General features: G+C 35.3%; 1 protein-coding gene across 1 annotated transcript in view; it reads left to right on the top strand.

The window, feature by feature from the left end:
• NCOR1 (nuclear receptor corepressor 1) overlaps nucleotides 1–17,472 on the top strand; it is a 75,633-nt gene that overhangs the window by 16,341 nt on the left and 41,820 nt on the right. Inside the window, exons 3-14 of the mRNA XM_082493275.1 lie at nucleotides 537–676; nucleotides 2,866–3,061; nucleotides 4,801–4,983; nucleotides 6,911–7,024; nucleotides 9,528–9,584; nucleotides 10,036–10,088; nucleotides 11,958–12,024; nucleotides 13,026–13,198; nucleotides 15,191–15,281; nucleotides 15,829–16,007; nucleotides 16,474–16,528; nucleotides 17,332–17,433. Of these exons, the coding sequence (XP_082349401.1) occupies nucleotides 537–676; nucleotides 2,866–3,061; nucleotides 4,801–4,983; nucleotides 6,911–7,024; nucleotides 9,528–9,584; nucleotides 10,036–10,088; nucleotides 11,958–12,024; nucleotides 13,026–13,198; nucleotides 15,191–15,281; nucleotides 15,829–16,007; nucleotides 16,474–16,528; nucleotides 17,332–17,433 (1,410 nt within the window). The remainder of the gene's footprint in view (nucleotides 1–536; nucleotides 677–2,865; nucleotides 3,062–4,800; nucleotides 4,984–6,910; nucleotides 7,025–9,527; nucleotides 9,585–10,035; nucleotides 10,089–11,957; nucleotides 12,025–13,025; nucleotides 13,199–15,190; nucleotides 15,282–15,828; nucleotides 16,008–16,473; nucleotides 16,529–17,331; nucleotides 17,434–17,472) is intronic.

The raw sequence follows: 17,472 nt of genomic DNA, 5'->3' as shown, positions 1-17,472 counted from the left end.
TCAAAGACATATACAAATAAATTGTCTTGTTCCTCACTTAATTATAAATTATATCAGTCAGAAGATGCATCTTGTCTGACTGTTAGTCCTAATTAATGGTGTCTGATATAAAAATGGTGAAGTGATAACAGAAGGAATTGCCTCAGGGCTGCTGAAATATATTCTCAGTTTACCACTTTGTAGTTGGATGTGCAAAATCGATTTTAAAGGTTGTGTTTTGTTTGGTGTTTTTTTTTGGTTTTTTTTTTTTTTTTAAGGATATTCTTCTGCTGCTGACTCATTTGCTTTTTGTTTGAAGTTGTTAATAAACTAGGTGTAATTCTTAGCATAAGTATTTAGTGTCTTTAAAGTTCATTTAAAACGTAGAACTGCCATTACAAACTTTTTTTTTTTTTTGAGCTGGAGTAGAGCTTTGGTGATCTGGTCTTGGTCTGTATTTAATAACTTTGGAAATGATCATACCATGACACCAAACGCTTTTGATCCTGTCTTCCATACCTTTGTTCTTGTTAACATCAGAAGTGTGTTTCATTTAGGAATTTGCCGTTCCCGATTATCGTTCGTCTCACCTGGAAGTCAGTCAGGCAACCCAGCTCTTGCAGCAGCAGCAGCAACAGCAGCAGCAACTTCGTCGCAGGCCTTCCTTGCTTTCTGAATTTCACCCAGGCTCTGACAGGTGAGGATGATGGTTTTGAAGTGTGTGAACAGGTTTTGAAGTGTGTGAACAGGAATCTTCAGTGAGTCTGTGCTTTCTGCAAACTTAGTTTTAACTTTTGAATAGAAAGTTTGTGTGTTTCACATTTTTTTGCCAAAGTACTTGACTTTATTAATCGGTGCTCCATTGTTATAACAGTGTCGGCCTCCTGCGTTTGAGTGGTGTAGCTGTTGTGTAATTCCTCAGTCCCTTTGGCTTAACTAATATATTTATTTCACAGACAGGAAATGACAGTCTGCTTCGCTTTTCCCACACCTCTCCTCACAACACTGTCAGTAAACTTCTGAGAATCCGAGTGCTTATTGCAAACTTTTAAATGCTGTTTAAGCTAAAAGTGTGTAAAGTTTGTAACTTTGGATAATTTCATCTTGGCGTGTAGAAGCAACAAGTGCAAGCATTGTTACAGTGTGAATATTATGTGTCATATTTCCTAGGTTTGGCTTGCTTATTCAACAGATGGTCTCTGTGTGGCTGGGCAAGTAAGAAACAACAGAGCTAATTGGGTTTTTTGAGTTGTATGAATTATAGAACACTGAAATGTGGCACAAAATGGACTTCTAGGCACAGAGGACTAAATCAGAGCATATGCTACTTTTGGCAAGACACCTGACAGCTTCCTATCATTTGTTCTAAATACCCTTTTTGTCAGTCTCATATACCATTGCTGCCTCTGTGTAAATAGATGCAACTGATCTGGGGTCCAGTAGGTTAACTGAGGACAAGTATAGTGGACCGCTACAGTGGATCATATGTTGTCATCTAGTTTAAGATTGGTAATATTTTACTTCTTAGTAAAATAGGTTACTTCATAGTGGATACTGATGAATGTTCAAATGTACATTAATATTACTGTAAGGTTAATAGGTTCAATAAAGTTTTCAGACCGTATTAAGCATTCATTTGACTATATATGTAAAGAATATTGGATGTCCTTTGAAAACCAAATTGAAATCTTATTCTGATCTGTAGTGGGTTTTTCATTTGAACTGGATTGTAGTAAGTTAGCAAGAATGTGCTTCTGCTTAGGCATGAGGTTACTGTAGGATTTATGCACCTCAGTTCTTTGTACATCAGCATACTAATATACTAATCGTAAGCAAGTGTTATTGCTTGTAACAACCTTTTTTTTTTTTTTTTTCTTGGACTTTTAGTAAGTATATCTGCTAGGAGCAACTTTATATGCTGGATTACTGCTAGCAGTTTGTTTTGGCTATAAGTGAGGTATCTGGTTTTGAACAAATACCAGTGATGAATGTTATGTAAATACTGGTCTACCTTAAAATCGCAGTAGAATGTTCCCAGAAATAACTTGATGATAGTGAAATCTGGGGCTCGCATATTGCCTTCATCTTGTGTGACCAAAATATCAGGAAGGCTCTGTTTTATTGCTGAGAATCATAGTGGCTTTTAGAGTTCTCAAAAATTCATTTTATAGCAGAAGTAAATTCCCCCTCCCTGCATTGTATATTTGTGAAAACTTATTCAGTAGCTCCAGCAAGATATAGGAAACTACTCTCATCTCTTCAGTGGCACTTCATAGGAAGACATTGAAGCATATGAGGTTCTTTTATGAACATTGCACTGTCAAGAAGTTAGTGATACTGTTCTATTGCTTTTTTCTGAGAAGGAGGAGTTTTTAAATGACTCATAGATTGAATCAATGACTGTTTCTGTCATGTAGTTGCATTTTAGTAGAGATCAAGTTCCAAATAGACTCATAGCTCACTTCAAGCATTCTGTATATATTTAAAAATTATCTGACTGCAAAAATTAAATAGTGGAGCTGTTGTGGCCATCTGTGTTCAGTGGACTATAGTACTATATTTATCTCATGGATTTTTTTTTTTGTTTATAATTTGAATCAGAGCTTTGATTTGAACAATATAATTGCAGCAGTGGTAAGTTTCTTTAAGGGTTTGTAATGATAGGCATGCATTTAAACAATGTCTTTTAAGTTAACTTTCTCTTTTTCAATGGATTTTAACTGTTGTATTTTTTGAAGATCATACTTACAAGTATTTGTCTACTTTATTGTTTAGAAGGGGCTTCACTAAATTGCATCTCCTGTATATTTGAAAAGGTTGAGGAACAACAAATAGATTTCTTGTATGGAAAATATGTATTTTAATAGTTTCTCTTCTGTATATTAGGCCTCAGGAAAGGAGAACTGGATATGAACAGCAATTTCATCCAGGTCCATCTCAGACAGATCATGATTCACTGGAGTCTAAGCGACCACGTCTTGAACAAGTCTCTGATTCCCATTTTCAGCGTGTCAGTGCAGCTACTGTTTTGCCTTTAGTACATCCTCTGCAGGAAGGGTTGAGATCTGCGGATATTAAGAAGGTAAAACCATTGTGTAACGATGCTGAAGGTATAACTTCCTATGTTGCAGTGAGCTAATAAATTTTTTTTCTGTTAGGTAATTTTTTTCATTTATTCATTTTTTTTTTTTATCCCAGAAATTTAATTTTACACATTATCACAAACCCTGGTCTTGAGTGTTACTCTTTTACTAAAAGAACAAGAAGATAAGTCTGCCTCAAACACAGTAGAGAGACTGGAGTTCTGAGTTCCCACTACACTCTTAAGTCATTAAAGTCTGAATTGCAAAATTGTTGTAGTATAGTACATGAATTATTTCAGCTTTTCAATAGAAAGCTGCTGGCAAATGCATGCAGGTCCATTTTTTTCCATAATGAATGTTTGTATTGAATGGTCAAAGTACTGCCCTCCGCCCCCTCTCCCTTTAAGCGTTTGAAATGGATCTGTTTATTTACATAACACTAATTATACTTGTTACTGTCTCATTTTGTGTAAATCTAGGGCAATCTAGTTTGGTGTGGATATTTTCTATTGTAGACATGGAGTATTGATTTGAACAATTTGTATAGAGCAGACAAATGTCTCTTAAATGAATATTAAATATCTTCTCTTGTGCACGCACACAAGCACACTGACTCACAGCCCAAAAAGGTGGTGCATAGTGGGTGTGACTTTTGAAGGTGAGCACCCAAGTTTCTAAACTCAGATCATTTAAAGAAAAATTTCACCATACGGATTCAAAAGCTAATAGGCACCACACTTTTCAGAATTTGATTGCTTGTCTTGCCTTCTCTCTACCATTCCTTTTATCATGTGAATAGACTGTTGATGAAATAGAGTAAAATTATGATAGCATGTGATTTCTTAGTAACTTGCTGTGTTGCATAGCAAAGATAAGATCAAAGAGGGTTGGAGAAACCAAGCTAATGCAATGTTAACATGCTTGCATATAACTGAATTTTTGTCCAGGCACTATATATAGAAATGTACTGTTTCAGTGTAGAAATACAGCCTAGTATTATCTAGAGAAGTGGCATTCAGACACATCATCTTTCAGTCAGATTGGCTTGAATGAGGGATGTGTAGCTGAGCTAGCGTTTGCCAGCTAGGTAGTCATGGAGCGTGATGGTCTGAGGACAAAAACAAAGACAAGGGACAACAGTGCTGATGTTGGAACATAAAGCACGTTGAAATATGTTGTTTGGAAACAAACGAAAAATAAAAGACAAATCAAAGGTAAATGAATAGTGATCTGCCCTCTCTTAAGTCATTACTTCTCTTAAGTCATGTTAAGTTCGACAGAACTTAACATTTATAACCACAACTAACTCCAGATGTACTTTATCGGGCTGGTCATGGTTATCTTCAAGAATATCCTCATCAATATATGTGCAGAGTATTGAGGATTGGCTCTCAAGTAACCCTTCATTTAAATGTGAAAGATACTGTTTACATTTATGAAGATATGTTTTAAAATATTTTGATCTTATTTTGGTTTCAAGGTAAATATTGAAGCATTGCTCTTATTTTTAAAGGTGGGCTTTGAAATTACAGTATCATAAATAGTCTGTCAGTTAATTCTAAAATATTTAGAGCATTAATAAACTGAAATATTTAACTTATCTATATATCTGCTGAGGAGCTAACTGGGTATTCTTCTTAATTCATGCGTGGTAGTTTGGTTACTGAACACTCATTTGCCGTTATCAATATGACTGACTTCTCTCAATCTTCACCCCCCCATCCTGTCCCCATGACAGGACCCGGCTTTTGGAGGAAAGCATGAGGGACCATCTTCTCCAATTTCTGGTCAGCCTTGTGGGGAGGACCAAAATGCTTCACCTTCAAAGCTGTCAAAGGAAGAATTGATACAGAGCATGGACCGTGTAGATCGCGAGATTGCGAAAGTTGAACAGCAAATCCTTAAACTGAAGAAAAAGCAAGTAAGCATAGCAGGCACTACTTTTGTTATCTGCCAGTGAAATAGGTGTGGAAAAACTTCGTCTGTTGTTGTTGGTGGTGAAATTTTGGTTATGTGAACCAAATGAACAAGTTAATAAGGGAAGGTTATATATACGATTTTGCTAAAATGTTTAAATAGATTAGATATAATGTAGTTTTAAACGTTTTTGAACATAGGAGAAAGCCACATAGGAAGACCAACAGTAGATGGCTTTATATTTTAAACTTTTGTTAGATGACTAGTGAAACAAGGACACTCTGACTGTAATTTCAGCTTTAAAGATGACTGCTGGGTGAAGGGAGGCTATCATCTTACTTCTTTCACAGTCTGTGCAAGGGGAGAATCCCTTGCGTGCATCTCCAAAACCAGAGCTTGTACAAAAGTCCCTGGATCATTTGCTTTCACAAGGGCAAGAGATCCTAACACCTGGAGCTCAGGTCAGCCTTGGGGGAAAGTGTAGTAGGAGGAATGCGAGTAAACAGAGAGAGCAGAGAAATAAAGGAGGAAATATCACTACTTTTAGTATAGTCATGGCTATGCTTTGCATCAGAGAACTGCACTTCAGCCATTGGAAGCAAAGGAGATGTTTGCTGGCAGTAGTTGTTGCCTTCCCAGTAGCTTTTGTGGCCAACTAAACCCACCCTACAATCTAGGCATCTGTTATTCATTGGTGAAAACGAAGTCCTTGTCTCCTTTTCCTTTTCTGACTTTCAAAGATCCCAACAGAAGTAGTGCCAGCTTTAAGTTTGGGTTTTTTTGGTTGTGTGTTTTTGTTTTTTTTTTTTTTTTAATGGGAACTATAGGAAATGAGAGTTATGCTATAGGATTTGTTAACTTCTAGGTCCAGATGAACAAAGAGAGAGCTCTCTGGAGTGGTGTGTTTTTATGGTCTGGATGCATTTAATTAGACCTGAATTTTAATGACCTTCAGCAGAAAACCAAAAAGGATGTCACTAAGTACCTGGTTGTGTGTTAATGATGCTTATCTTTTTGTTTGTTTGTTCGCTTTTCCACAAAATCAGCAAGTACTACCCATATCATCTATGAAGGTTCACTTGTGCACGTTTGTGGGGTGATTTGGCTTTAAAAATAACTACAAAGTTTCTGTTGCCTGCAATAATAGAGCCTGTTTATTGTGGCACTCTGCAAATATTTTCGATGTTGAATTCTTATGAAGCAGTACAGCACATTCTAGCCAGTGTTGTAAAGCAGGATGGATCCCTCGTTCTTTGTTGTATGTTTGTGACAGGCATGGAGGAAGGATATTTACAATTAAAAAATGAAGATGTCAATCAGATTTCTTTGATGTGAAAACAAATCACAGCAGTGTGGTAGCTCGGAAAATATTACGTTTTTTTTTTTGTTGTTGTTTGGTATTGTAACAATCTTGGAACTTCAATACATGTGGAATGGTTTATTCCTGCCTTGAAGTAGATTTAGGATGATGTTTTGTGTGGATTGTTAGAAGGACTTCTGTACCTTTTTTTAAAAGGCAGTAGTAATAATGACACTTGAATATCTACAATGTAGAAAGGCATCTCTGTGGATTAATTCCTTTGTGAGAAGGCAGGTCTGGTGTAACCGTTCTCCAAAGTTAATGTTTTTGTTTAAAGTTAAATAGGGATAAATTACAATGTGACGGTGGCTTTAAATTTGAAGCTGAAACAAGTCTGATTTAATGCAGGTGAGTCTTGTAAACAGTTAATTTGGTTTACCAGTAGTACAATAAATAGTCTCATTATCTTCCCTGTTGTCATTAAAACCATTTCATTCATTCCTTGTCAGTTAAGAGGAGAAATAGCAGGCAGTGCTAACTGTTGATCGGATGCATATTTTATCTCTGGTGACTAATTACTGGTAAGGGTAACATGGTGCGGATGGCTGATTTTCTTTCTTTCGTCTCTTAGCAACAACTTGAAGAAGAAGCTGCTAAGCCTCCAGAGCCAGAGAGGCCTGTCTCCCCTCCTCCAGTGGAACAGAAACACCGCAGTATTGTCCAAATTATTTACGATGAAAATCGGGTAAGCGTGCTTTTCAGTTGACTGAGTGTAGCTGTAAGTCTGACTCAATGTGCTAAAATGCATTATGTCTTAATTCACTTCCTTGGGGCAATTTTTGCCTTTCCTGTTTTACTGATTTGCCTGCCCCTCTTCTAATATTCATTTACTTCTTTAAATGAAAGGCACTTGCGTGACATTTTTTATTCTGGATCACAAGATCCTCCTTCTGTCTTATAAGCAGTCTAGGGAACACATCTATGGGTCTCATCCCTAGACCTCTCTGTTCAGATATATACACCTATTTTAGTCTACACACACACATGTATATCTAGATGTGTGTGTGTATATATATAAAGAGATATTAAAAAATGCTTTGGAAATTTATCTTGAATTCTCTTTTCCTCCCATTAAATACTGACAAGTTTGGCTGAAGACCCAACACTTAAATTAGCTGAAAGGGAAAAACTGTATATGTTGTAAAATTCTATGCTGCCTTTTTAAACTGACTTCTGGCACTTAAGATTTGGATAAATGAACAGATATGAAGAAGTAGTATATAGGTGAACTGTGAGCTTGTGTTGCATAAGTGGTGATAGAAGTACAGGAGCTCAGTAATATCACCAACAGTAGCAAAGTACTTCCTGCATTTTTTTTCACTGGTAGCTTATGATTAGGGAGTTGGATACATGCTGGTTTTGAAAGTATTATGATCTTTTGTGAAAATGGTATATGTTTGTTTAATTTCCCAATTCTATTTTGTAGTTTAGAGGAACAGCTAACTTCTATTACAATTGACTATTTTTGAAAATTTGGGATGGTAAAAAGCGGCAACACAATACTAGATTTTATACATTAGAACTGTGTCCCACGTGTTCCGTGCAGACTGTTCCCCCCCCCCCCCCCCAAGTTGTCTGTGAAATTTGATGTATTTACTTAATACAGGACATTAGGACAATTATTATGTTGTGAAAACTGATGTAATCAATTTGGACCAATATGTTTACTTCTGGTTTCAAACCAGTTTTACTGTTTTAAATCTCTTTCGCACTATAACATAATTAAAAAGTATTAAATCCATACAATCACCTTCCTCAAGCTCAGTTGCGTGTTGGGTAGTAGGCAAAACTATGTGAATTTGACGACACCTTAGTGGGCTGCTGTGCGACTCTTTCTCTGCTAACTGTGGTAATAGGTGGGTTTTACAACAGAATTTTGAAGTTGCTGTTGCATTCCCCATGTTGTGTATGTACAAGTAGAGGGGGAAACCCACTTTTGTGTTGCCAGAGATGGAATAACATGCGTCAGTATCTAGTTGTTTATTAGCTGCTTCTGTCTGTGTAGCTCTTCATATAGTATTCTATATACTAGGGGAATTGCCAAGCATGATGCATTTGTGAATCCATTTAGCACTTGATTTGAGTTCTCATATCAGGAATTACATGTACTGCTGAATGGCAGTATTGATGGGGCTTACTACAAATAGCTTATGTCAATACTCACTGTCTTATTTAAAGGGTTATTAAAGTACTACACCATTTGCGTACATAGCACTTGTTTGGTGTCTTTCTGTCTACAGTTGTACAAGAGGACAGTCCACTTGGCAGCTTTTGTCTTCAAGCCATGCAGTTTAGGATAATTACTTTTAATATTCAACTAGTGTTGGCTAAAATTTAGTTGAAGTAATAGGGCTAGAATTCATTTTTAAATGTTTTGAGACCAGAAAAACCATTCTACCACGGTAACTCTGTATTTCCTTGATATATAATTTGAGTTCTGAATAATTTTTCAAGATTGAAATTACATGGAAGGAGGTTAGAACTTAGCAGAACGCTTTCTGATAATAACTGCTCTATGGATTAGTTTCTCATATTTTTCTTTGCAGATGTCTTAGGGCTGGCACATACAACTGTTGGGGGCAAAGAAGCAAATTTAAACTAGTATGTTGAGTCATTTTAGATAGCCTTGTCTGCTGACAAAGAGCTCTGGAAGATTGTACAGGCTTGAAATGAATTTGTGAAAGCCAACTGTCTTGTTCAGTGCTGCCTCCGTTAGCGTCAGAATTATTATGAGGCCTTCACCTAGTGTGAGGGTAGGAGGACCTTTGACATACTTCTCTGTGTGTGTATGGACGCATTGATTCACGCTCCCAGACTTTGTAATTGGAGAATTTTAGTCTCTTAAATCCATTTTTCAAAGTTATTTATACTTTTTTTTTTTTTTACTGGACACTTTTCTTACCCTTAATAATTATTTGCTGTGTTATTTATTAAGTTCATGTTCTTTTTGAACTGCAGAGGTCGGTTTCTGCTATTGTACTCTTGTCAGCTTCCAAACATGGAGGTCAGAGTAGTAACTGCACGATTCAGGTACAGATTTCTTGATTTGCTGAGGCAACATTACAGAAGTAGGTTAAGAAGGACGTACTATGATGACACGGGTTTAGCAGCGAGCTTAAGTGAAAGATACACGTTTGATACAAACTTCAGATGATTTACTTACACTATACAAAAAAACTTATTTGCAGAAAAAAGCAGAAGAAGCTCACAAGATTTTTGAAGGTCTTGGTCCAAAAGTTGAACTGGTAAGTTGTGGTTTTATTGTTTTGTTTGTTTGTTTCTTTTTTTTCTTTTGTTCCATTTTCTGTGTTGCCAGTGTTGCTTTCATGTCTGTAATCCTGTTGTGGTAAACAGACGTAGTTCTGTGTTTATGTATAAAAGAAGTATGTGTTTAAATATGCTGGTGAATTGGGACTTGAATGAACTGATTTGCCGTAATTTCTTAAAATAGATTTGAATCTATTTGAGAGAACAGCTTGAAATACTGTTATATACATAGGTGGTTGTAATGATCTAATTTTAAGTAATGAAATCTGTGCTTTGTGTTGAGTATCTTCTAGTCACTACAGATTGTTGCATCTCAGATTGAGTGCAAAGTTGGCAGAACATTAAAATATTGTTAAATATATTACATATACTTTTAGAATTACATGCACTGAAAATTCCTAAGTGTACCTTTCTAATCCAAAATTGTAGCCGCTTTACAACCAACCATCAGACACAAAGGTCTACCATGAAAACATCAAAACGTAAGTGCTTTAATATCTTGTCATTGTGCCATTTAAGGGGTCTAGACTTGAACATTTGCTCAAATTTTTGATCTCTGTGCATTCCAAATAGGGTGTGTGTGCTTCAACCGTATTTAAAAGCTTCCCATCTATGTAACTCTCCAATTTCTTTGTAAAAGAGCAGTTCTGCAAGAAATAAGTTATATGTACTGAAGGCAAGGGGAAACACTAACTTTTCACAATAATTTAAAGATAAAAATAAATCATAAAATCCGTTTTTCAAGTTGGTAACACTTGCATTTTTCAAAGCCTAAAATACCCGATTTGACCTAGATGTGCCTAGTCAACTTTTCCTGAATGCACTGTTCAGAGAAGTGTTTCAAAAATTAACGCTGTCAATAAATGGTAGGAGGAGTCCTGATGTTTTTGTTATTATCTATTTATTTATTGACTTAACCACATACTTATTTTCTGTCATGGGCTACAAGCAGAGTTGTTGCATGCTACACTTGTTATTTAGGGCAAACCAAATTCAGTGATTTGAAGTAAACTGGTTGCCTTCTGGAAGAAACATGGATTTTCAGGAAAATTAATTTTTGTTTCCTTTTTAATATAGAACACTTTTCTCAAATTTGTACAAGCTAGTTTTTTTAGTTCACTGAAGCAAATATTATTTATAAATGGAAATAAAGTTTTAGTAAATTAATTTTTAAATCTGTTTTATTAAGCTTATTTGTACTTAAATTCAAATGTCCATTAAGTTGCACCTGATTGCTTTGAATGTCTCAGTTCCGCAATGATAATGATGAACTCATTTCTCTACAGAAAGTCATTCATATTGTAGAACAAAATCTTATTTTTTATGTGTCTGTGTCAAACCAATATTGATTTCCCTCTGTAACAATCTGTTAAAATACCAAAATAGTGATCATTCTATTGCAACAAAAATCAACTTGTTTTCAAAATAGGTATTGCTAGTAGACTTTGAAAATAGTTACTGAATTGTAATTGCTGTGAAAGTGCATATTTCTTACAAACCCTCTTTGAGGAAATCCCACTCTATTGTAATTATGAAGACCAAGGCCTTTTCGTGGCTTCTCTGGACAGTAACTGGGAAGAAAATATTTACTTTCATGTCTCACTTCAAAACTCAAATATTAGTGTTTTTGAGACAAACTTTACTGCTGTGGCATGATTATCCTGGTTCAGATTTGCTGAAGAACTTTACTGTCTTTGTAAGATTTTTTTATTTATTCATTAACCAATTTCTGTACTATATTTTTTTACAAAAGAAGAAATAAATTGTCCATTTCAGATATGAAGAAATGCATAGTGAGTTACATGCATAGTACTAAGTGCTATAACTTTTACTAACATTATATAATATTTTCTAAGTACAGAAAAAATCCTACAGCTGGCTGTCCTGTAAAAACTTCTCTTAAAAAAAGTAATTCTTGCTCCACTACTTCAAACGTAGCTGTATAGCAGTTCCGAAAGACTTAATTTTTTGAGTAATATACTGTAAAACTCTTAACTTTAGGAGTGAATTACAATGATTTTTTTTTTTTTTCAAAGCAAGATATCTAAAGCTAAATTTACTCATTTTAGCGTATTCTCTCTTATGGCGAAGGAGAGCACCTAGCTTGAAGTTGGAAGCTTTTGTCTCTCAGTTGCTTATTCCAACCATCTTCAAGAGTCTTCTTTCTCGTAAAATCCAGTAATAGTTAGATGATTGTTTCATCAGGAATTTGTGGCCTTTTCTTCTACCCCTAAAAATATTTTTCATAATAATGATATGGCGTCTTGAATGCATATGGGCTTTGTTGAGCAGTTTGAAGTGCTTGATTCTTACATAGTTCACATTTAATTTTTTCCAATTTTGTTTTCCAGAAACCAGGTGATGAGGAAAAAGCTAATACTGTTCTTTAAAAGAAGAAATCATGCAAGAAAACAACGGGTAATACTACCATGTTCTTGTAAAAAGAGCTCGTAGTTGGTTTTCTGTCTGGATCCTTGACTTGCTTTCCCAAATGTGTCATGTAAATCCCATCAATTAGAAAAATAAGCTCTTAAGCTAAAATTCTATTGATTTATTGGAAAGTAAACTGCAGGTTTGTAACTGTGGTTTGATTATTTAACTGAAGTCCATCTAAAGTACAATAAGGAAACAGCTTTTTTCCTTTCACTTTCTTTTCCTAAAGAGATGAATGGAAGAGACCCAGTGAAAATCTTTAACTGTCACGCCTGGCCTCTCTCTGAACTTCTTTTCTTGTTCAGGAGCTATAGTATCTGAAAGAAAATGGGGCACATCTCTGCTTTTTTTAAGTCAGATAACATTTTTAACCAAACTTCTGTTATGTTGGATACCAGTATTAATTGACTTAATGCTTTCTCTTGCATGCTGCTGTAGCGAGTGGCATACAAAGTCAAAAGGCTGTTTTGGGTGGTGGCTGAAAGATCATTTTTATTATTAAGAATTGCAGAAGATTATATATCAGATTGGAAGATTCCACCATGAAAATGTAATGAAGTGTTTTTCTTCTTATGGTCCTACTCTATTTATGTAGAAGCGTCCCTCTGCATATTGCTGAAGGACATACGCAGTTGGAATAATTGCAGTTCTGTTAATTAAAATTTTAAAATAAAATAAATAAAAAATTAAAATAAACCAATTCCATTAATTAAAAGCTTGGTACCAGAAGATGTGAGATTTCTGGAAGGTCGTAATAACAGTTAACAAATACCGTTGTGATATGTAAAGCAAAGAAATAGTGTGTAATATTAAAAATCTACATTTTTGTATCTACTTTCTCACCTCTTTGCTGAAAACCGGCTTTATGTCATCTTTGAAATGGAAAGCCACTAGAGCAGGAAAAATATGAATCCCGCCTGTGTTATGTGTACTGATCACTTAGTGTATTTGTGTTTAGTTCAAAGTTTACTTTTGGAATTTAACAGGAACAGAAAATCTGTCAACGTTATGATCAGCTGATGGAGGCATGGGAGAAAAAAGTTGACAGGATAGAAAATAATCCACGCAGGAAAGCTAAGGAGAGCAAGACAAGAGAGTACTATGAAAAACAATTTCCAGAAATCCGGAAGCAAAGAGAACAGCAAGAACGTTTCCAAAGGTATTACCACAGATTTGAAATATTCCTATAAAATACCTTTTAGGACTTAAGTTTTAAAATTATTTATAACAAAATTAGTTCAGCTTAATGGTTAAATTTTATGTTCATCACTTCATTCTTCAAAAAAGAATATTAGTATATAATACAGTATAAAGTAAAATGTTCTTTCATTTCTTCACTGCGTTTCATGGCGTTGAGCTCAGGTTTCACATCGAATCCTAAGGATCTTCATGACTGTCCTTCTTGTATATCCAACGTCTTACGTCTCGCCCCTTTCCAGTCCCTCCCTCTCAGCTTTGTCAGCGGTGCTGGCTTCATCTGTTTAGTGTCCTCGTGGGCTGCTTTAGTGATGTCCAAATTGTTCTTTTCCTATCCCCCTTTTTAGATCTGCCACCAAAACCCATCTTTTTCCAAAAGAAATACAGAAAAAGGGCTAATTAGCAAAGGCTAGTTAGGTTGTGGTGCTCGGTGAGACAATACGAGTTGAGCTGTTCAGATGCACAGAGAGGTGTGTGGAGTTGGTCTTAAGATAATTAGAGTGTCAGCTTCATGTGAGCCTGTTCATTTTGGGCCTACACCCTCATTTATATTTGGTATTTCTCTGTCACTGGGTGTCTGTTACTCCTTTGTTTCATGATCCCTATATTCACTAGCCTACATGCTCAAAAATCATTTGACTTCTTTAATTAGCAATTTGAGTGATCTTTTGTTGTACTTGCCATGTAATTTTATTCCAGGCGTTTCTGCTTTTTGAAATATGCAAGCTACAACAATCAAGTCACTATTATTTAATTTCAATCTCAGGCATTTGTTAAGTGGAAACCGCACAAAATGTCTTAAAAGGAATTGAGTGCAATTCATTTGGGAGTTCACCTTATTTACAGTACTGTTGGTAGTGCTTTAAATTAGAATTAGGTCAAGTTTGATTCAGTTGTGTTGAAATCTGTTTATCTAAAGTTTGATTTCAAATACACCTTTGAGAGTTCAAGCCCCGTAAAGATTTCATCTCATTATCTCTTCTAACTGTCTAAATCCCCTTACTTCATAAAACATAGGCAAAGCCCATAGTTTGCAATATATCATGAAGTCTGCAAGATCTGGCTTTGTGGAATCGGGGAAAAAAGGAAAAGAAAGTAAATTGTTAGAACAGAAACAGAACTCCTACCTATAGGAAGCTTTTACTTTAAGAATATATCACATCTTTGTAATTGCAAACTACTTGGGAAGGGGCCATCTCTTTACATTATGTTTATGTTCTCTAACGTAATGGCATTTTTGTCTATGGCTGTGCTTGTAATACTACTGCTGTGTAAATACAAAGGTTTTTGTCAGATTTTGTGCAGATTAATTAGTTCAGTAAAATCTTTGAGCAAATGAAGGTGTTTTCTCTCTCTAATTACCAGTAATTTTTATCTCTGAAGTGCTTTTTGATGCACATGCTGTAATATATTAGTATGATGTTCTTAAGTGTAAAGATCACTAGCTGAAAAATTCTTCCAAATTATAGTGCCATCCATCAATTCAAAAGTTAAGAATGTTCCTTTGTTGTAATGAATCTCAGTGCTGTATTGGTAACGACCAATTTAATGGAAGGCGACTTTAATGTGTTTTTAAAAAAGCTATCTTTCATGGTGTATCAGCTGTAGTAATTAAGATGATGATTTCTGTGCCACTGATGAACATTTCGCATACGTGGTGGAAGCCTATTAATGTGTCTAAAACACCTACTTGCAGCGAAATGGGTGGTAACACTCCTTTTCTGATGTTGAATGGAGCACACCCTTCTTGCTGAGCCTGTAAAACGGAGCAGTTGCTTGAAATTGCGGTTTGCACTCTGACGCTACTTAAGAAAGAACAGTCCTAACTAACTAATTTGGGAGACTGGTAACAGTATTTTAAAGAATTTTGAAGGTTGTCAGGTTGTGTACAAAATCTGAAAACACAGCTATTTTCCACTGAATCCTTACTATTTCTGTTTCCCCCTAATTCTAGAGTTGGTCAAAGAGGGGCTGGACTCTCAGCAACTATTGCTAGAAGCGAACATGAGATTTCAGAAATCATTGATGGACTCTCTGAGCAGGAGGTGAGGCTACTGTCTGTACTTTGCTATAGAAGCACAGCAAATGACTCTATATCCTTTTACTGACAGTGAAAGGTCTCTTTCAGAGGGTTTGGTTTTTTGATAAGTGAAACCTTTTTAGGCTGCTTTGAGAGAGTCCATGTGAAGTTTGGCTTGAAACAGGTCTTATAAATATGTTTCTGTTAAGAGTTATGCTTCCTAATTCTATCTGTCCAGGAATTTTCTCATGTGTCTGTGTTCATTGCAGGCTTGCTACAAGCTAGTTTTTATTTTACAGCTCTAAAAACATGTGAAAACTCTTCCTCTCTAAAACCCTGCACCATTTTAGTTTTTCATCAATTGTGACATTATTTCTTTTAGCTGACTGTGTAAATTTTCATTGGGATAGTGACAACTTCTAGAAGAGTTAAGAAGTGGACAAAAAGGAATTTCGAACTGACTGTGAATGTATACTGTGGTGGAGCTTTGAAGAGTTGTGTAATTCAGTAACTGTAAACAATAGTGGCAACTTTTTGTATTCTTTACTTTTTCTTTTATTCTTTGCCTGTAGAATAATGAAAAGCAAATGCGTCAGCTCTCTGTCATTCCTCCCATGATGTTTGATGCAGAACAAAGACGGGTGAAGTTTATTAATATGAATGGTCTGATGGAGGATCCCATGAAAGTTTATAAAGACAGACAGTTCATGAATGTCTGGACCGACCATGAGAAAGAGATTTTTAAGGAAAAGTAATGGGCTTTCTTATCTTTTATTTTTATTGTGTTGCAAATAACAGTTAAATACCTAACCCCACAGTAAACATCAGTTAAACAGGGAATGCTGAAGCTTTTGTGCAATAATATTTGGTAAGGTTCTCAGTTGGATGAATGAAACACTGTAAAATTTTAGACTTATTTGTCAACTGAGTAGGTACACGTGCATTTAGTCCTTAGATAAGAAATTATCTTAAAAATACTTAATTTCTGTGATCAGATGAGCATGAGAAGAGTAGGTATGTGATCTCATTATATTAGCAAATAGCTAATTTTAAATGCTTAGTTCTAAATGTGCACAACTTGAAAACTGGGCGTTTTAGACTAATTTCAGTTGTGTAAATCAAAGGTTTGCTGATGGAACAGATTGTTTGGAAGACTGATTTGCTTATTTGATCATGAATTATGTTGTTAAACTCAAATAATTTCTGATTTATAAAAGGTTTGTCCAACATCCCAAGAACTTTGGTCTAATTGCTTCCTACCTGGAACGAAAGGTAAGACCTTTTTTAATATAAGTAGAGCCTAGGGTGGGATCCCTAACTTTCCAAATGTAAGTCATTTATCCCAACATCATTTTCTCTTCCTGGAAAGAATTGTAAGTCCAAAAAAAGTTACTGCTTTCACAGGATTTTATCATGCTTGATCAGTACCACAATCAGTGCATGCAAACATCTAACAAAAGTTAGTGAAATGATACTATTGACAACAATAAAAGAAAATTGCACTTCATTTAGTTTTGATCCTATTTTCATTTTGAAGCAGGTAAGCTTCTTTAGCTATCTCACTGTTTGGATAAGGGCAGAATTGGCTCTGCTGAGCCACTGTGCTAACTCTAAGAAACCTTGCCACCACCGTACATGTCAGTGGGATCCTACTGCTGGCTGAATTTGTCTTTAGAACTAATTTTTGTCTTTAGAACTGATTTTGCAGAACTGATGTAAGAAGTAACGGCAAATTAGGATTTCTTAAGACTTACAGCAGCATTTTGAATACGTACAGCTATTATGATAAATAGAAGCTTTCAAACTTGCAAATTGTCTGGTATAGATTGAATCATGCAGACTGAAGTAGCTGAGGGATATTGTAAATACATGGGACTTGTGTTTAACGCTACAATTTTGTGCACAGTTATATTTGCGTGTGAATTCTCTTCCCTGCTGAGCAAACAAATCTAAGAGTTTTATTTTAGTCTAGGGCTGAATACTTTAAGCATTGAGAGGAATTAAATATTAAAAATGTATTCTTTATAGCAGTAAAACCTAATGTTTTATTTTTTTGTTTTGCTTTTTCACTTTAGAATGTTCCTGACTGTGTATTATATTATTATTTGACCAAGAAAAATGAAAATTATAAAGCCCTTGTGCGAAGGAATTATGGTAAACGCAGAGGAAGAAACCAGGTATTTTAAATTTATTTGTCACTTGACTATTGTTATTTC

Source organism: Vanellus vanellus, assembly GCF_965231255.1.
Source record: "Vanellus vanellus genome assembly, chromosome: 19".
Taxonomy (NCBI): domain Eukaryota; kingdom Metazoa; phylum Chordata; class Aves; order Charadriiformes; family Charadriidae; genus Vanellus; species Vanellus vanellus.
The sequence above is the reverse complement of the archived record's forward strand: the minus strand, read 5'-3'. Positions and strand labels throughout refer to the sequence as shown.